Raw genomic sequence first — 20,598 nt, 5'->3', positions numbered from 1 at the left:
GGGGGACTGACAGATTTCTGCCCAGCCCTAGACCTCTTGGGGGTGTGATCTGGAGGCCAGCCATGCAGTTTGGAAGCCACTGTTCCAGCTGTCTCTTCACGCCTGGGGCACAGAGGCAAGAGGAAGGACAGGCCAGGCCAGGCAGTGGGGATTTCCCTAGGCAGGCTGTCTAGAGGTAGAAAGCTGTGTTTTCAGGAAGTCAGAGTCTTCAGAAGTCAGCCAGTAGGCAGAGAAGCAATGTGGGTCTTTGGACCAGGAGCTGCTGATGCAGCTGATTAAAATCAGCAAGCAGGCAAGAACACCTAGTAGGCCTAGCTCAATGCTAGGGGAACAGAAGGCACCATCCCTATCCCTGGGGAGCTTGCCCTCTGCCAGCAGGATGCAGGTGCTACACAAGAAAGTGTCTTGTTAAGGGAGGTGCAGCAGCCAGCTTTGCCAAAAGGCCCAGGCCTTGCCACTGAGGAGGTCTGTGACCCTCCCTAAATGAGCCTATAGAACCCTGCCAGGGCTCTGCTATGAAGTTTATGCAGGGTCATTATCTGTATAACCTGGGGGTGTCCCAGAGGTGAGTGGGGCTGGATGGGGAATGTCTGGTGAAGCTGGCTGTCCTGAGATGGAAGCCTGGGTAGTCCCAGAACAGGGCTGGCAGGAGCTCTGATTCAACTATTGGCTCCTTCATAGGCTCTGGTGACTAATTCCTATATCCCTAGATGAGGGAATAGGAATAATTTGCATGTATCACTGCAGTCCTTGCTCCCAGGGGACAGGGCCTTGAGCAAGGAGATGAATAGTCTCTGCTGTCAGCAAGTGGGTGTCCCCAGACCCTGTTCTTATGTAAGGACTGCTTCCCCCCACCAAGAAAAATAATGAGTGAAGATGCAAGACCCAGTTATTGGCTTAACCCCTGCTTTTAAAAATGGGATTCTTCTGCCCTGGATGAAAAGTGACAGTAAGGTGGCCAGAGCGTGTTGGGGGCTCAAAACTGCAGGATAAATAAGATCCCTTCCTAAGGACCAGAGGTGTTAGCCAGATGTTCAAAATAACTTATCTTACATTAAAACAATGATAGCATATGTTGTAGTAAAATGAAAAAAGGCCACAAACGTGAGAGAGAAAACAGAAGAATCCATAAAAAGGTTTTGTGCTTGCCCCTATGGTTTTGAGCCAAGTTTCCAGCCCACCAACAGTTCCTCTGCTACCCTGTGAGGCAGGCGGGTGGGGGAGTGGGGTGGAGGTGGGAGGGGACCCTCCTGCTGGGCTAAGTGCCTGTGTTTTGAGACTCACACTGCCTTCCTCTGGGGTGGGGGGCAGAATCTACTTCTAGTATAGTCGGAAACAGTGTTGATCCGCCAGCTGGAAAGGCCTTCTGGCCTCTGGGACTTGTCTTGCAAAAGAAATGTGTGTAATAAATTCTCTTTAAGAGCAGGAAGTGCTGTTATCCTCATGAAAGTAAAAGAAAGAGATGTTGAGTGTCTTGGTGTTTTGTTTTTTTTTTAAGTATCTTACCAACTTAGCCTAGTGTTAGCTTGAAACATGACTGGGCAGAGGGTAGCTATTCTCAGAGCTCTTCTGTGTTTTTTTATGCTTACTTTTAACTAAGTTTGCTCTTGGCTGAGATCCTCTTTATCAGGTTCCGGCCTAGGAAAGATTTTTTAAAAGAACTACCTGTCTAGTTTGCAAGCAGTACTGCTGTGGTTAAAGAGCATTGCAGACCTCAGACAAGTGGTTTAACCTCTCTGCATCTCATTCTCCACATCTCTGAAATGGGAGTTACTGTGAATGAGGCAAGACAATGTATGTCAAGTATTCAGCATAGTACCTAGTGTGCCTAGCAAGGGAATTACTTTTCCCTATAAGCTATTGTTGCTAATGGGATGAGGTGCTCAGAAAATGACTGTGATGAGGTAGGCTCTTTGGGAAAGATCCCCAAACAATCCTTGAGGGATGAGGAAGAAAAGGCCACTTTAAGCTCTACATTGAGACTCTGAGTGTGGACAGAGTTCAAGGAGAGACAGTCCTGGGCCAAGCACGGTGGCTCACGCCTATAATCCTAGCACTCTGGGAGGCTGAAGTGAGTGGATTGCCTGAGCTCACAGGTTTAAGACCAGCCTGAGCAAGAGTGAGACCCCCATCTCTAAAAATAGCCAGGTGTTGTGGCAGGTGCCTGTAGATCCTGATACTCTGGAGGCAGAGGCAAGAGAATCAATTGAGCCCAAGAGTTTGAAGTTGCTGTGAGCTATGACACCACAGTACTCTACTAAGGGCAACAAAGTGAGACTTTGTCTCAAAAACAAAACAAAACAACAACAACAACAAAAAAAAAAAAAACGGAGAGACAGTCCTGGCCAAAGCAGTTTTCATTGTCTCTGGATCAGTGACCAAGACCAGTTTTTCAGTTCTACCTGGAAGAATCCTTTGGGCCACCTTCTTCCCTCCATGCTCCCTGATAAGACAAGACAGGAAGGTTTAGAGTTTAGGCATACTTCAAACATATCCTCAGGTTCATTAATTCATTTGCCCATTCTACAGCATTTCTTTTCTTTCTTTTCTTTTTTTTTTTCTTTCTTGTATTATTATTATTATTTTTTTTTTTGGTAGGCTGAGTCTCACTCTGTCACCCTAGGTAGAGTGCTATGGTGTAATCATAGCTCACAGCAACCTCAAACTCCTGGGCTCAAGAGATCCTCTTGCCTCAGCCTCCCAAGTAGCTGGAACTACAGGTACCCAGCTAGTTTTTTGTTTTTAGTAGAGATAGGGAGGGTCTCGCTCTTGCTCAAGCAGCTCTGGAACTCCTGAGCTCAGGCAATACACCTGCCTCAGCCTCCCCGAGTGCTAGGATTATAGGCGTGAGCTACCGCACCTGGCCAACAGCATTTCTTGAACACCTGCTGTGTACCAAGCACTATGCCAAAAACAAGCACGATGATAAACAGGACATGTTTGGTTTGTTTTTGCAGCTTGACTAATTATTAGAGGAGATGGACATTAAACAAATAATTACAGAAATAATTCTATTTTGTAATTGTGTGATAACTGTTGGAGTTTTTCCTTAAGTAACTAAAATTCCACTTGGTGCCTCTTACTCTGAAATCTATGATATAGTAATTCACCCCTTAAGAAAACAAAGCAGAAAACCACCGGGCACTGTGGCTCACACCTGTAATCTTAGCACTCTGGGTGGCCTAGACAGTTGAATTTCTTGAGCTCATGAGTTTGAGACCAGCCTGAGCAAGAGCAAGATCTTATTTCTAAAAATAGCCAAGTGCTATGGTAGTTGCCTGTAATCCCAGCTTCTCTGGAGGCTGAGGCAAGAGGATCACTTGTGCTTAAGAGCTTGAAGTTGCTTCGAGCTTGAAGTTGCTATGATGCCACAGCATTCCACAAAGGATAACAAAGTGAGACTCCATCTCAAAAATAAATAAATAAAACTATATTAAAAAAAAAAAAGAAGAAAGCAGAAAACTGTGGTCCCAGGATGAAATGTTCAAATAGCATCTACAAATCTTGTGATCATATACTAAAACTCTTAGTGTGCTGTCTACTGGTCTTGTGGTCAGTGCATGTTGGAAGTTACCTGTTGTCATATTTTGCTTTTGGAGGTCACTCAGACTCCACTTATACTTTCATGTTTTTAATTCTTCCTGGGAATTAGGTATAGAGGGGTAGACTTTTGAATGATTATGATATTCAGTCTCAAAAATGAATGGTTGGGGGGTGGCGCCTATGGCTCAAAGGAGTAGAGCACCAGCCTCATATACTGGAGGTGGAGGTTCAAATCCGGCCCTGGCCAAAAACTGCAAAAAAAAAAGGTTGGGCAAGGCCATGTGATGTGTTTCTGGAACATTGTCCTTACACTTAACAGCTGGAAGAGCAGGGTCTTCAGCCCCCTCCAGGGCTACGTTGGCACCCCTAATGCTCACATTGGTTATTAAATTAGAGTTTGAGGCCTCTAAACATTCTTCATACTGTTTGAAGAAGCTACAATTAACATCTCCCAAGCAGCTCAGCAGAACTTGGTTGCTAGGCAGCAGACCTTTAAAGACAATTTGTCGATTTCTGCCAAAAGAGAAAAAAGTAGTAAACATTCACATTGCAAGAAAATTGCTTGTTTTCCAGCTTCCAACTTTCTTGCCACAGCAAGCCTTTTTGTTCATCAGTATCCATTCTAAGGGCACTATTTAGAGGAATGATTAAGCCTTTTTCAAGGCTAACCCCTGGCAATTTGAAACAAAAAGATGTTTAGGTTACCATCAGGCTGCCATATTTATGGACAGTTTTTTTGTTTGTTTGTTACTTTATCACCCTCAGTAGAGTGCTGTGGCATCACAGCTCATGGCAACCTCCAACTCCTGGGCTTAGGCAATTCTCTTGCCTCAGCCTCCTGAGTAGCTGGGACTACAGGCATCTGCCACAATGCCCAACTACTTTTTGTTGCAGTTTGGCCAGGGCTGGGTTTGAACCCACCACCCTTGGTATATGGGGCCAGCGCTTTACCCACTAAGCCACAGGATCTGCATGGACAGGTTTTATATAACTGTACAGAGGCTCCTTTGGAAGGTATATAGTATCCCACTGCCCAGCTATAGCTTTGGACAGCAAACAAAGAAGGTGGCAGTTGGTCCATAGATGGGTTGTTAGTCATCCAACATTTGTTAGTACCTAGCATGTGCCAGGCCCTGCTTGCTTCGCTGGGTTGGACAGACCTCATGGAGCTCACCTTCTAATGAAGAAGCCATGGCAAGAGACTGGGATATTCTGATACAGAGGCTAGAGCTCAGCCTGGGATGAGGGAAGGCTTCTCAGAGCAGATGTGGGGTGGACCAAGACCTGGAGGATGAAGTGTGCCAGCCTCACGTAGGTAAGGGAGGAGTATTCCAGACAGGGTGCAAATGGTAAGAAGTGCTTGGGAAACTACAGGTGCAGCCATGTGGTCATAGGGCCTTCCTGGCTCTGCATTTCAGTGTGAGTATAGTGGGAGGACAATGGAGAGCCACTGAGGGGTATGGAGCTTGCAAAGGCCACAGTCAGATTTGCATATTCTAACTCTTGGGGAAGCCACCTGATTTGACTCCATGTTAACTCCAGGGCATTGGGCAGTAAGCAAATGGTCCAAAGGAGCTGGGAGGCTGCGGGAAGTGCAAAGTGGCTTGAGAGTCATCTTGGCCTGGGTTCCTTTGTTACTTCCAACATGTAGACCTCCGGTAGGTTATTTAACCCAAATCCCAGGCTTCTCAACTGTAAAATAGGGAAGATAGTAGTACTACCTCACAGAGTTGGCATAGGAGCTAATAATATAGACTAATTATAATATACTAATTTAGGAGAAGCCCTGAGACTGTTAGTGTGTAGTGCACTCTGCGTGTTTCCTGATACCACATGACAATGCTGCCCTCTTTGTGCTTCCGTGATTCCTCCTGGAAGGGCCATTAGTGTCCAGTCTGCTGTCTGCTCGCTGAGTGACCTAACTCTAACTCAGGATGAAACTTGGAACTCTCTTGGAACCAGAACACTCTTCAGTCTTCCCTTACTGCAGTGGGAAGGACTTCTTAAGTAAAGCCCAGGACCACTTCCTGCTCTGAGCTCTGAGTGCCAGCCTGGTCCTACCTAGGTCAAGGCTGTTCTCCCCAGCTGGTATGGCATTCCAACTGTGGCAGGGACTACATTCTTAGGCTTCAAGCCTGTTAGAATGGAGACTGCCTGGTGCTCAGCGGTCCCTGTGGTTGGGGATTTCAGCCTCTAGGTGTATCTAAGAGGTATCTCACTCTGTTCATGGGTTCAGAAAACTTGTAGGAGCCAGCTAGGGACTTCAGACTCATCAGATAATTCCCCAAGGAATTATCTCTTATATTCAATGCCGGGCACTGAGAATATAGCCCGCAGTAGGACAGGTATGGCTAGGGAGAGAAAAAAGCAACTGAGTCAACTGGATGCTTTGCCAGGAGTGTAAATACATGGAAGGAAGGCTGGGATGGCGAGTGGCTCAGAGTGGCAGTTAGCACTGCCCGAGTTAGTGATTAGGCTGAAATAGGCTGGAATCCCCAAGGGGGTGACAGATTGCAGCTCCCTCCATGGGTCCGTAGAGTGCACCCAATGACACTGATCTCTTGTAGGTTTGATTTCTGGGGCAGGATGATGGCTTGTCCCAGGTGGCCGACTCCCTGAGGCATTAGAGCAACAGAGCTTGGGACATTGCATCACTTGGCTTGCTTGGATTGGGAGAACTTTGAGGCAGTCGTGAATCATTTTGGGGTCAGTTCACCCTGCTGGGGACCATAGAGATATAGGCCCAGCCCTGCTGGCCATGGCAGAGTCTCTGGAGGCCTCTGCTGGGAGCAGAGCCAAAAAGGGGGGCTGCTGAAGAGCCTGCTCAAAAACCACCCAGTGCCTGAATGTAGGCTCTTGCATTAGCTTTGTTACTACTTGCTAATAAGATATGCAAATTATCAGGGCTGTGAAATCTTAGCCACATTCCATCTTCTGTTTAATTAGCATTTAATTGTAATCTGATTTTAATTTTTTCACACTGGCACCCTAATTAAATGTTAGGGTGTTAGTCCTAACAATTAAATTATATCGGCAAATAGAGTCTTCAAGAAACCTGACCTTTTTTAAGCCAGAGCCATCTCTAGCTAGATGCAGATGTTAATTAGATTCTGCAAGATGCTGCTTCCCGGCCTCTCAGTACACCCATTTCAAATGTGTTTTCCTTGTGGTTATAGACCTAGATTCAAATGAAGCACACAGAGTTAGTGATCAGGCCCCCAGCAGGCAGAGGTTACCACTGAATGGGTTTGTAAGTGAGCTGACTTGGCCTCAGCATAGCACTGCATGCTGAGTTCTCCTGGGAGGGATAGGTTTGGAGTTTGTTCGAGGCTGAAGTACTTCTTGAAGTGGTTTCTCTTGTGTCCATGTGAGCTTTTTAGTTCAGGATTCTCAAGTGATGATCACTAAGAAAGTTGGTACCTGAGTGAGTCACATCGTGTCTAGAGGTGCCATCACATTCCACAGCAGTGCTTTGTCACAGTGAGATCAGACAGCTGGGGAGGAGACCTTGCCAGTGCTGGCTGGGGCAGGGTTTAGAGAGTGCTGTGGCATGGAGATGGGGGGAGTAGACAGAACTTGAGGAAGAGCAGTTTGCCCCTGAGTGAGCAGGTGCTCAGAAGAAAACCAAAAGCATCAGGGTGTGACCACTTATGGCCTGGCTCTGAGAGATTTGGATGGGCTTGATAAAAAAGGAAGAAAACCCTGTCCTTCCTACCTCATCACACACAGAGTGTTAACGTAGAGCTCCCTGGGCCTGCATGATGGCTCCTGCCTGTAATCCTGGCCCTCTGGGAGGCCAAGGTGGTGGATCGCTTGAGCTCAGGAGTTTGAGAGCAGCCTGAGCGAGAGAAAGATTACATCTTTACTAAAAATAGAAAAACTGGCTTGGCGCCCATGGCTCAGTGGTTAAGGCTCTGGCCACATACACGGAGGCTGGCGGTGCTTGTAGTCACAGCTTGTAGTCATAGCTACTCGGGAGGCTGAGACAAGAGAATCACTTAAAGCCCAAGAATTTGAAGATGCTGTGAGCTATGATGCTACGGCACTCTACCAAGGGCAACAGTGAGACTCTGTCTCAATAAAAAAAAAAAAAACAGAAAAACTAACCGGGCGTGTTGGCACACGTCTGTAGTCCCAGCTACTGGGAGGCTAAGACAGGAGGATTGCTTGAGCCCAGCAGTTTGAGGTTGCTGTGAGCATTAAATGCCAAGGCACTCTACCTAGGGCAACAGAGTGAGACTCTTGTCTCAAAAAAAAAGTAGAGGTCTGTACCAGGTAGAACACGTAGTATCTTTGTTTTTGAGGGACCATGGAGGTCCTGGCTCAGGCCAAACCACTCTGGAGGCTACTCCAACCCCAGCACCCCTTGGCTATTTGTGTGAGGTCCTGGCCTTTTGTTTTCCTGGGGTTGGTCCCCTATACTTATACCTTTACTTATGCTTGTGGGCGCAAATAGATAACATGATTGTAAGCCTCCAGTGGAAATTCCCTGAATAGTCATATAATAACAGTTTTGCTTTCATAGAACTTAGCCTCTAAGTTTTTCCTTTTTTTTTTTTTTTTTGTGCTCTTCTCTGCAAGTCTTTCTCCTCCTCTCTGAGTTCCACTCTCACCTGTCACTCAAACTCCATTCTTTAATAAATTACAACAATGGGAATTCACTTCGCACATTTATGAGACAACTACTTGTGCAAAGCATTTGCTGGGTTCTGAGGTGTGTTGCTTATTACAGTTACCACTTCGTGCTGTCTTCTTATTTATAAGTGAGTAAGCAGGCAGCCCACTTGAGTTGCATTCATTTTCCTCTTCCCTGGCTTGTGAGGCAGTCTGAATCCATTTTCTCCTTTCTTTCTCCTGATAGGTTTTCCGGACAGACTTGATCACTGCCATGAAGATCCCCGACTCATACCAGCTCAGCCCAGATGACTACTACATCCTGGCAGACCCATGGCGACAGGAATGGGAGAAAGGTGTACAGGTGCCTGCCGGGGCAGAGGCCATTCCAGAGCCCGTGGTGAGGTGAGCGATTGGGGCAGGGGAAAAGGGGGAGGCTGCTGTGTAGGTAAGGGACCTACCAATCCTGGGATTCTTTTCTACCCCATCTCTATTCTGTATTCTATTCTCTTATCTGATGATGGAATATTTGAAATATTCCAAAAATACTGTCAGTTTACTTGAGGGGCGAAGGGCTTGGGCTTGACCTTGGCTCTGGGAGCCACAGTGCTTGGGTTCATATTGCCACTCACATTCAGTGTGACCTTGCATGAGAATTATAATGTGTCTGGGCCTTAGTTTTCTTATCTGTGACTGATAATAATAACTAATCTACCTCACGCAGTTGTAGTATTGGGATGATGTATTAAGTGATCCATGGAAGGCATTTGGCAGGGGCCTAGCACCCTGCAAGCACTATAAAACTGGCCGTGGTTTGATATTGATCCCAATTGGGTCCCCTAGTGGATCTGATCATGGAGATCTCCAGCCTTTTTAACTAGCCTAAAGACAGGGGTAAGCCATGCTCTTGACCTTCTGAACGTTTTGGAAGAGTTCTTCTAGGGGCCAGTCAAGTGCCTGGCAAAGAGTAGATGCCCAGGAAGCAATTGCTGTTACCAGCCTCTGGAGAGGCTCTTCTGCCAGGCCAAGTCAGAGATGAGTCCTCTATAGGCTTTGTAGCCTGCTGATCTTACCGGGCAGAGAGACCACTGACTGCCCTTGTTAGGAGGTAGCCGCATAGCCAGGGGTCTTGCCTCCGGCTACAGAGTTTAGCCAAGTACTTTTTTATGTACCCTGGGAAACCCTCCAAGTTATGTCTTAGTACAGAGGGGTCTTGTGTCCTGACTTCCCCCCTGACCAGCCTGCCTAGTCTAGGCAGCTTATTTTATTGGCAATCCACTCCCAGACTTGGCAGCTTATGCCTGAGCCCATGTAGATCGGGCCTAGGGCAAAGATCATAGCTGTCACCTCCCTTGACATTGGAACTGTCCCCTCCTGGCAGCTGCACCTGTGACTGGTGCTCTATGGGAACTGGATATTGTGGTAGGCCAGTCCTTCTCCAGTGACTCTTGAGAGCTGAGTGTCTACCAGCACTTACTGGCACTCTGAGGCCCTCTGAGAATAGGGAAGTTCCAGGCTTCTCCAGAAGGCTTGGGGAGGTCTGTTTTGAGATAAGGCAGAATTTAGAGCATGAATTTATTCTATGCATCCCTTGCCCAGCCTCCTAGCCAGTTTCACACCTTCTCTTCTGCACACTAAAGAACTGTTACTTGACCTCTGTGAGCCTGTTGCATTCTCTGTAAAATGGGGATAATACCAGTATGCCTGATGGTGTGTGGTGAGGATTAAGTGAGAATAGGCATGTCCAGTCACCGCCCCATGTGTGAGGGCCCCAGGCACCAGGGGACAGGGCAGGCCACCAGCTGGACAGAGTGAGGTGAGTCCTGATTGATTAGGCTTGGCCCAGCAGTCTGTCCTTTCTACTTGCTGTCAGTGTCAGGTGGTTCCAGAAACATCCACTGGCCTGGGTAATTAATTGCAGATGGTTCCACACCAGTAGTTTGGCTTCAGTCTGCCTGTAGGGTGCTTTATCTGTTGACATCAAGGGGAGAGCACGTGTTCAGACTGCTTTGGCTTTATTAGGTGCATTCCCAGCATACCCACAGCTGCGCTAAACTGACATGAGCCAGGCACCCCTGCCCTGTCCATGTGCTTTGGAGAAGATAGGCTGAGGGCGGGAAAGGGTACTCTCCCTTTCAGATCAGCACATTTCTTTTTCCCCTGTGTCCAGCCTGGCTCCTCCTTCCTGTGTACCTCCTACTGTGTACAGCCATCATCATGGAAGCCTGCACAGCTACCATCAGCATCAGAATCATTAGAGGAACCCAGTTTCTGAGTACTTGCTGTGCTGAGCCTGGGATGTTCATCTCTCACTTGATCATATTCACCTTATAAAGTACTCACTACTGTCCCCATTTTATAGATGAGGAAGTTGGGAAATTCTGGGGAATTCCCTGCATAGCCACCAGGGTGTAGTGGGCTAGGCCAGGAAATCACAGGTCATAGGAACAAGCCTTGGGTTGCCCCCGCTAGGCCCCAAGAGAGAGCCTTGTGCCCCAATTACCCTGGCATGCTGACCCTGACTGTCCTCCCCCAACTGCTGCCTGGAAGTTCCTTCCATCCCTGGCCATTGGGCAGGTCTTGGTCTGAAATTTCTCTGAGTAATGGGAAACCGTTCATTCCCTGGACTGAGAACTGAATGAGAACCTTAGTGTGGCCAGAAGTCTGGGCCCAGGGCACAACCAACCTCTGGCATCTGGTCATCTGGGATAGAGCCCTTCCCCTCCCATAGATATCAGCCTAGCTGTCTTCCTCCTTCCAGCTGACCTCTGTCCTGCTGGTTGTGGCTGTGGGTTAGGCAGTGGCCAGGGGTCAGGTCACACCATGCCTGGTAGGAAAGCTTCACTGCATAGCCAGAGCCAGAAGACAGCAAACAGGTGAAGATGAGAATCCTAGGAAGCACGGAAAATGCCTTTTCTGGTGTGAATCCCTTAAGCCCTGCTCCCCAGAGAGGAGACAGTGATCTTATTGGCCCCAAGGGGCTGGGCCAGGTGGCAGCTAACTAGGCAAGCAGGTGTGGGCAGTTATGCCAGTAGGTGGTGGGCATTCCAACAAAGGTTGTTCAAAAGCCCCACTTAGTATGTGTTAGGGAACAAGTGAAGCGTGTTCACAACAAAATTCTAGACTGTATTTTTTTTTTTTTAGACAGAGTCTCACTTTGTCACCCTCAGTAGAGTGCTGTGGCATCACAGCTCACAACAACCTCAAGCTCTTGGGCTTAGGCGATTCTCTTGCCTCAGCCTCCTGAGTAGCTGGGACTTTAGGCGCCCACCACAACACAGGGTTATTTTTTGTTGCATTTTGGCCAGGGCCTGGTTTGAACCTGCTACCCTCGGTATATGGGGCCAGCACCCTACTCATGAGCCACAGGCACTGCCCTAGATTGTATTTTTTTTTTTAAGAATTTAATTTATATCCTCAATGAGTCCTCAACAATAAAAAAAAAAAAAAAAAGAATTTAATTCAGTCTTGGCGCCTGTAGCTCAGCAGCTAGGGCACCGACCACATACACTGGGGCTAGTGGATCCAGACCTGGCCCAGGCCTGCTAAAAAAAAAACAATGACAACTACAACAAAAAAATAGACAGGTATTGTGAGACTCTGTCTCCAAAAAAAAAAAAATTGCTCTGACATAGTGAGACTCTATCTCCAAAAAAAGAATTTAATTCAAATAACAGTTTCATGGGCAAAGGCAGAATTTTGTTACCAAGAATTTTAGTATTGCCTCTATTTGGAATCACCTACTGGTATGGGAATCCGTCATTATCATTACCTGAGACCACCCTTAATATGGGTCTCGTGTGAGATAAGGTGGTCCCAAACCATTTCCCTTTCTCCCTGCCTGTTGGCTGGAGCTAGGCCTGAAGGCCGTTCTCTCGCATGCCTTGGGCCCCTGCCTCCCCATCTCCTTGATTTTTCCTGCCTCTCTTGCTGATACCTGGGGAGCCCAAGATCCCTATCTGAGCTCAGCCATGTCTCTGTGCCATCTAGGGCCCTTCCCTGTTTTCCCGGTCACTGCTGAGTCACAGCCCTGGCAGTCCTGCCTCTGACCCCAAGAGGCCTCTCAGGGTCAGAGGTAAGGGGCCTCAGCCCTGGCAGGCTAACCAGAGGAGGCAGGCTCTGAAGCAGTAACCAGTGGAGGGTAGGAAGAGCTGGCATTTTGAACTGGCATCAGGAGCTGAGGCCCAGGACAGTTGAGCCAAGGCAGAATGCTTCCTGTATTCCATTCCAGGAGAAAGGTGATATCCAGAGGTTTCAAAATACACACAGGCACATGCACACAATGGTTACTCTGCGTGGGTACTTTTCTGAGAGTTTTACAAGCATCAGTCCTTTTAATCCTCTCACCAGCTATACAAGATAGGTATCTTTATTAGCCCATTTTAGAGGGAATGACACTGGGGCACAGAGAAGTAAAGTGGCTTACCCAGAGTCTCACATTAAGTGTTGGAACTGTGCTTTGAATCCATGTCTTGTAGCCAAGGACCTTCTAAGCTGTCTCAGAGGCAGAGCCGTGGCCCTGAGGGAGGGCTGAGCTGACTGTGATCCTGGGATTGTGATAGGCCCATCTTTATGTCCTAAGGATTTGTCCTCCCATCTTGGTTGGAGGGGCAGATAATACCATAGCACTGACCTTGTAACAGTATCTGGGAGAAGGACAAGGTCTATGGGCAACACTGTGTCCTTGTGGCAGTAGAACTTTTGTCTATAAAGGGTCACCCTGGGTTGCAGCAATGTAACCTGGTAGGGCTCCTCCTGACCCCAGGGGAGACAGGGTCTTAGTTTTTCCTCACGGCCATGGGGTTTTCAGGTTGTTGGTGAAGGGCGGGGCACCAGGACTTGTGAAGGTATGTGGACAATCCTTGACGTCTCCCCAGCCTTGAAGGGTATGCAGAAGGACCTAGAGTTCAGCTGGCCCCATTCCACTTGTCCCAAAGTTGCTGGCACAGGGCAGCACTAGTGGATACCTCCTACAAGCCCAGGCAGGGCAAATCTAGACCATGGGGCTTTAGCAAAGGCCCAGCGACCATAGTGAGAGGATAGTAGCAGTGTGCTCTGGGCAGGGTAGATTTACAGGGTGAGCAAGGGCTATGCATCAGCTCCTATACCCATTCTCCACCCTGCCCTTTGGGTCTTTAGAATTCAGACATTTTACCTACAGTCATCTGAATCTTTGGTGGGTGGACAGATGATGGAGGAGGCAGGAAGGGGGTGGTGGAAGGAGGTGTGCCACGCTTGGCATCAGAGTCTCATACTTCACATTTGCCCACCAGCTCCTGAGCTGGGCTGGCCAACTCACTAGAGCCCCTCTCTGGGGAGGCTAAGGGCCCTTCTCTTCATGACACCTCCTCTTGATTTTCCAGGATCCTCCCGCCGTTGGAAGGTCCCCCTACCCAGATGTCCCTGAGCAACTCTGCACTTGGCGAGGGCTCCCAGCCTGATTGGCCAGGGGGTAGCCGCTATGACCTGGATGAGATTGATGCCAACTGGCTGGAGCTCATCAACTCAGAGCTCAAGGAGATGGGTAGGTGACCCACTATGCTAAAAATGGGATCAGGCAAGGCAGGGCAGGGTAGATTCTTATAGGAAAGAGGGCTCTCTTCCCACACCAGCATCTTCACCTGCAGAAGGGCCATGGCCAAGACCAGACTTAGGTATTAGGTGGACCTGGAGGAAATGCCCCTGCTGCATCATTGACTGGTGAAGTTACTGCTGTGTCTCTGCCTCCTAAAGTTTCTGCAGCTGTCAGATGGGGGCAGTAATAGCACATGATTTATAAGGACCTTGCTATCTGTGCACACACAAGTGTCCCTGTGGTCACAAGCATACTGTCAGCTTGTTCAGTTTTCAGAGGATGGAGTTGAGGTCCTAGCAGTGGGTGCTTCTCTTCAGGTCACACAGTGGATGAGTGGAAACTCTCCTATACCCCTGCCCTAAATTCCTACAGCCCAGGAGCTGAGGCCTCCTCAGAGCTTCTAATATCTCCTCTGCTGTCCTCCCACAGAGAGGCCAGAGCTGGATGAGCTGACGTTAGAGCGTGTGCTGGAGGAACTGGAGACTCTATGCCATCAGAACATGGCCCGGGCCATCGAGACGCAGGAGGGGCTGGGCATCGAGTATGATGAGGATGTTGTCTGTGATGTGTGCCGCTCTCCTGAGGGCGAGGATGGCAACGAGATGGTCTTCTGTGACAAGTGCAACGTCTGTGTGCACCAGGTGGGCAGACTCTAATCATCCTCACCCACACTGAGAGTGTACATGCTGCCCGGTCGACCCCTGCTTGGAGCTGGTTATCCTGGCTGTAGGAGTAGAGGGGCACTGTGGCCAGAGGCCCTTAGAGAGGCCAAGGGGTAGGAAGGGAATGGTATGAGTGCCCCATGGTGCCAGGGACACCCAGGGCCCCTTGGCTCAGCCCTGCCAGCCAAACTTGAGCACACACCCTTTGTGGGGTCGTTCTGTCCTCCTCTTGTCAGCTTCCCTCAGACTCTGCCCCATGAGCACCCCACTCCATTGTACCTCCTTTTCTGCTACTCACGTCTTGAACAAAGAGGCAGCACAGGGCGGCGCCTGTGGCTTAGTGGGTAGGGTGCCAGCCCCATATACGAGGGTGATGGGTTTGAACCTAGCCCCGGCCAAACTGCAACAAAAAATAGCTGAGCATTGTGGTGGGCGTCTGTAGTCCAAGCTACTTGGGAGGCTGAGGCAAGAGAATCACCTAAGCCCAAGAGTTGGAGGTTGCTGTGAACTGTGATGCCATGGCACTCTACCCAGGGCGATAGAACTACCGAGGGCTACCAAAAAAAAGAGGCAGCATAGTGCAGTGACTGCGAACAAAGCCTAAAGCCAGGCTGCCTGGGTTCAAGTCATGGCTCTCCCTTCACAAGGTGTGTGCCTTTGGACATGTTTCTTAACTTCTGTAGGCCTCTATTTCTCCTAAATAAAGGTGAATTATTGTGGCCAGGCACAGTGGCTCACACCTGTTATCTTAGCACTCTGGGAGGCAATGGCAGGAGGATTGTTTGAGCTCAGGGGTTCGAGACCAGCCTGAACAAGAGTGAGACCCCATCTCTACTAAAATTAGGAAAAAATTAGCTGGGTGTTGTGGTGAGTGCCTGTAGTCCCAGCTACTCGGGATGCTGAGGCAGGTAGGTGTATTGTTTAAACCCCGGAATTTGAGCTTGCTGTGAACTATAAGCTGATGCCATGGCACTCTAGCTTGGGCAATAGAGTGAGTCTCTGTCTCCATTGAAAAAAGAAAAAGAAAAAAAGAAGTGAATTATTGACCAGGCACAGTGGCTCATGCCTATAATCCTAGCACTCTGGGAGGCCAAGGTGGGTGGATTGCCTAAATTCACAGGGTTTGAGACCAGCTTGAGCAAGTGTTAGACCCCCATCTCTTAAAAAAAATAGCCGGGCATTGTGGCAGGCACCTATAGTCCCAACTACTAGGAGGCTGAGACAAGAGAATTGCTTGAGCTCAAATGTTTGAGGTCACTGTGAGTTATTATGATTCCATGGCACTCTACTGAGGGGGACAAAGTGAGACACTATCTCAAAAAAAAAAAAAAAAGAAGAAGTGAATTGTTATAAGGATTAAATTTATTGTTATGAGGATTAAATTGTTCACTAGGAGCTCTTTGCTTAGAACAGTATAGTAAGGGCTCAATGTAGCATTGTTACCATTACTGGAATTATAAACCAGCTCCAGCCTGGCCAGGCCCTTTCTTGATTAAGGCTCTGGGTCTCATTTGTAATGTACTAACTCTGACCCTGACTTTGTGCCTGTCCTTACCACTGTTACTGGCCTAGCCTCCAGGAGCTCAGAAGCAGAGGCCCCACCAGGCTGGTATTGTAGCCTATTCTTCATACCCAGCAGCTTGTGGGTCCATGTGTCTTTCCCAAGATGACAGCACGACCAGGAGGAGCCCTCTTCACAGATACCGAGTGAAAAAGGTGGAAGCTCTAGGTCTTTGTCCCAGGAAGTATATACCTTATTGTCAATTTGAGGAGCCTCCTAAGGTCCATTGCTGGTTAGGAACCTCTGGCTAAAGTGACTGTCCTCCCAGCAGAGGGTGCATCTGAGCCCTTTCACAGAGGACTGTGAAATGGTGACATTTCAGTTACACAAGCAGGCAAAGAGATTTCTAAAAGCTCTTCCTTGGATTATAACTCTTCAGGAGGTCTTCTTGACAGAGCCCAGAGGTACATAGCAGTGTAGCTGAGGGCTGGGACTACTGGCGGCTGAGTACTGACCAAGCAGACTGGCCAGTGCCCCTGATGTGTAACCACTTGCTGTCTCTCCAGGCATGCTACGGGATCCTCAAGGTACCCACGGGCAGTTGGCTGTGCCGGACGTGTGCCCTGGGTGTCCAGCCAAAGTGCCTGCTCTGCCCCAAGCGAGGAGGAGCCTTGAAGCCCACCAGAAGTGGGACCAAGTGGGTGCACGTCAGCTGCGCCCTGTGGATTCCTGAGGTGTGTAGGCATGGGGATGTGCATGGAGCTCAGGTATCTGAGCACTGGGGATGGAAAGTGATGGGCCCACATGAAAATGATGGTATCTTAGATGACAGGCCAGGGAAGATGGCAGCAGCACACAGGAGACTTTGCCTTTGAACTTGGGCAGAGCTCAGATAGTGATTTCTGTGAGAAAAATGAGTTTATGGGCCACTAGGTGTCAAGAAGGTAGGTCTGAGTTCTGGACAGAAGTCAAGCAGTTGAGTGTAGGGGTTGTGGGGTCCATCTAAACTTAGGCAGTGGTTCCAGCCAGAGTCAAGGTGCATGTTTAAAACAGAGATAAACCACCAACCTAAAAGAAAATCAGGCAGTAAGCCTGATTAAAAGGCGGATAGTGGGCCTGCTGCTATGGCTACCGCTGGGATGGAGGGTGGACCTATGCCTGAGTCCAGGTGGGAGGGCCATTGGCAACAGACTGGGTCTACAGTAAGTGAGTCAGCAGAAGCCCTGAGCTCCCAGGAGGCTATCCATTTTATTTAAAATGTGAAATGCTAAAATTTGCTAGAATTTCAGCACCATGCCTGCTGGGTGCCCTGACCCAGATTGAGGTTAGTGCTGCCTATGCCCAGAAGCAGGCCAGGTGGCCCTGTTTGCACATGGCCATCCCCTTCCTGGGCTCATCTCTGAAGGTCCCTGCTGAAGCCCATATTGCAGATTTTGGTGCTGGTAGTCATTTATATCAGCAGTAGTCAGTTGCTCCTAGATCAGCATCTCAGGCTGGGACTACCTCTGAGCGTGCCCTTGATTGGTCACAGTGGAGATAGAAGCAAGTAGGACCCCGACACGTGGATCTTTGCCTTAGGACCTATGGCGAGGGGGCCCTTTCCCCCTCCTCAGTCATGGGTATGTGCCCTGCCTCTGGCCTTGAGGTGTGGGATGTGCCCAGTAGACTTGGGCACAGTTACTTGCCTGTCCCCATAGCAGGAGCTAAGCAATGGCACATCCATCTGCCCAGGAGATCCCTATACACCCCCAAGAGGAGACTTGAGGCTTTGTCTTAGTGCCCAGAAGAAAATGAGTAAAATAAATACAGGTTATAGCTGGGACTATGAAGACATTATTAACAAAGACCTGAAATGCAGAAAGATGGAGACCTTGCACGTGTTCATGAATACGTGCACACACGCATGTACATTCACACAGTCACAGGTGCACACTCATCAAACCAGCTACACACACCGATAAGCACTATTACATATTCACCCATAGTATAAAATCAGTCACAGATGAGCACAGACTCACCCAGTGGTCCACTTGGGAGTTAGGAGGCTTTTGAGCCATTCTTTTACCAATTGGAGGAAAAACCACAGTATAGGAGGCTTTTGAGCCATTCTTATTTGGTGTCAGGAAGGACTTAGGATTCGGGGCCTCACCACTGGTCTGTCTGCCCATCTGTCCAGTCGGGGCACCTCTGGTGGCAGGCTAGGGACAAGAGGCCTGATTCTGCTCCCTGTGTCCCACCCAGGTCAGCATTGGCTGCCCAGAGAAGATGGAGCCCATCACCAAGATCTCACACATCCCAGCCAGCCGCTGGGCTCTCTCCTGCAGCCTGTGCAAGGAGTGCACGGGCACCTGCATCCAGGTACGTGGCCTGCTTTCCCCCTCTGCTGCCCAGGAGCCAGCTGCAGAGAGAGCTGTGCCCTGGACACCCTCAGAAACAGCAGCTGCCAGCACCCTCCACCTGCCCATCTGCTGGGAGGAGGACACTATTCCATCCCCAGGTTCTCTAAGGATTGGGGAAAGGCCCAGGAAGCTAAGGTTCACTACCCCATGGGAGTGCTGAGACTTGGCTCTCCCTGTGAGCAAGTATCTTTGGGCTTGATAAATGCATTGGCCTCACTGCTGACATTGAACTTAGCTTCTTGTAGAAGGTACGTAGAAGTCAAACTTCTCCAACTAAGATAATCATCTCTCCTAACACAGGACAGGGGCTATACTAATCTATCTACAGCAGTGGTTCCCAAATTCTAGTGTGCCTGAGAATTACCTAGAGGGGGTGTTAAACAGATTGCTGGGCCTGCTTGCCAGAGGTTCTGACTCTAGGTCTGGAGTGGAGCTGTATTTCTAACAAGCTCCCGGTGATGATGCCTCTTGTCCATACTTTGAGGGTAGGAGTTGAGGTCATCCTTTGTCTTGCTCATCTCTCCAGAACAGAATTGTCATTGCAAACATTAGCTGTGCCTTCATCCATTTGTAAGGCTTCAAGGGTTTGTGAGTGCAACTCAAATTGCCACTAATGGTTGGGTGCATGATTGCTGGGACAGTTACCAGTTGCCCACAGCCAACATTCAAGGCTGCCTGGGGAAGAGGAAGAGGAAGGGGTCCCAGTCCAGCCCCTTCTCCCAGAGAACAAAGGGGACTATAGTCCCCATCTTGGATAACACTGTAGGAGTACACAGTTGGTGACCCATCATCAACCTTTCTTTTGATGCCTTCTGATCCCAGAGCCATTTTGCCTGCACAAGTTGTTCCCAGAAGTGTTTCCCTGCTGTCTTCTGATTGTTGACTTCCCCGTGGTGTATGGTGTTACCACTGTAGGTGCCCCAAAGCTCCTCCTTCCTACCTGTCGTATTCCCTCCATCAACACAGAATGTTGGGAGCCCATGCCATTTTATTTAGGGTCTCGCCAGCATTCTGCATTCTCCGTGGAGCCCTGCCTGGGAGAAGCCCCTTTTCCTTTTCCCCTCCCACCAGGGCTCCCTTCATGATGCCTTCCTTTCCTCCCAGTGTTCCATGCCTTCCTGCGTCACAGCGTTTCATGTCACATGCGCCTTTGACCACGGCCTGGAAATGCGGACTATATTAGCAGACAATGATGAAGTCAAATTCAAGTCCTTCTGCCAGGAGCACAGTGATGGGGGCCCACGGGGTGACCCCACATCTGAGCCTGTGGAGTCCAGCCAGGCTGGTGAGGACCTAGAAAAGGTGACCCTCCGCAAGCAGCGGCTACAGCAGCTAGAGGAAGACTTCTACGAGCTGGTGGAGCCAGCCGAGGTGGCCGAGCGTCTGGACTTGGCTGAAGCACTGGTTGATTTCGTCTACCAATACTGGAAGCTGAAGAGGAAAGCCAATGCCAACCAGCCACTGCTGACCCCCAAGACCGACGAGGTGGACAACCTGGCCCAGCAGGAGCAAGACGTCCTCTACCGCCGCCTAAAGCTCTTCACACACCTGCGGCAGGACTTGGAAAGGGTGAGTGTCCTGCCACCTGGCCACCTGCCTGACCAGCAGGCCAGGCCCAGAGGCCTTTGTATGCCACACTCACTCAGACTCAGATTGTGAACTCTGACACAGGGGCTAGTAAAAGGGCTGGGAGCTTCTAGGTCTCTGACGCCATGGGGCTGACTGATACTTTACAGAACAGAGAAGTGTCCAGCTCTTGATTCTCTGAGTTCTTGTCCCAGCCTTATCATAGGCCTGGTGAGGGATGGTGGCCATGCCCAAGTCACTGGGCTAGGGAGCACCAGAGCTGGGGCAAGGACTTGGCCTTTCAACATCTGTTGCCTCTGGCCCCATTTCTGGCAATCTGTGGGCTATGCCTCATCCTAACACATGAGCTTCTGTTTTGAATCTGCAGTAGTGGACAAACTGGGCCTTCCTGAGCTGCCCCCCTCACCTGTGTTGAGAGCCTAGGACATTAAGAGCAAGAATCAGGTGGATTGTGTGGCTCACACCTATAATCCTAGCACTCTGGGAGGCGTCGGTGGGAGGATTGTCTGAAGTCAGGAATTGAAGACCACTGCTGAGTGAGGAAGGGAACTTGCTGAAGCCCGTGAATTTGAGTTTATAGTGATCTATGATGATGCCACTGGACTTTAGCCTGGATGACAGAGAAAGACTGTCTTAAAAATTTTCATGGCTCGACGCCTGTGGCTCAAGTGGCTAAGGCGCCAGCCACATACACCTAAGGTGGCGGGTTCGAATCAA

The 20,598-nt window shown here is 49.3% G+C and overlaps 1 protein-coding gene across 8 annotated transcripts in view; it reads left to right on the top strand.

Annotated features, from left to right (window-relative positions):
* Window positions 1-20,598, top strand: part of JADE2 (jade family PHD finger 2) — a 54,354-nt gene that overhangs the window by 17,290 nt on the left and 16,466 nt on the right. For all 8 annotated transcript variants that reach the window (XM_023516223.1, XM_023516233.1, XM_023516227.1 and 5 more), the window contains 6 exons: window positions 8,405-8,562; window positions 13,521-13,681; window positions 14,162-14,373; window positions 16,462-16,629; window positions 18,137-18,253; window positions 19,399-19,863. In XM_023516223.1, coding sequence (XP_023371991.1) covers window positions 8,405-8,562; window positions 13,521-13,681; window positions 14,162-14,373; window positions 16,462-16,629; window positions 18,137-18,253; window positions 19,399-19,863 — 1,281 coding nt within the window. The remainder of the gene's footprint in view (window positions 1-8,404; window positions 8,563-13,520; window positions 13,682-14,161; window positions 14,374-16,461; window positions 16,630-18,136; window positions 18,254-19,398; window positions 19,864-20,598) is intronic.

This window comes from Otolemur garnettii, unplaced genomic scaffold (genome assembly GCF_000181295.1).
Source record: "Otolemur garnettii isolate 467f Iridium unplaced genomic scaffold, OtoGar3 scaffold00003, whole genome shotgun sequence".
NCBI classification, from domain to species: domain Eukaryota; kingdom Metazoa; phylum Chordata; class Mammalia; order Primates; family Galagidae; genus Otolemur; species Otolemur garnettii.
The sequence above is the reverse complement of the archived record's forward strand: the minus strand, read 5'-3'. Positions and strand labels throughout refer to the sequence as shown.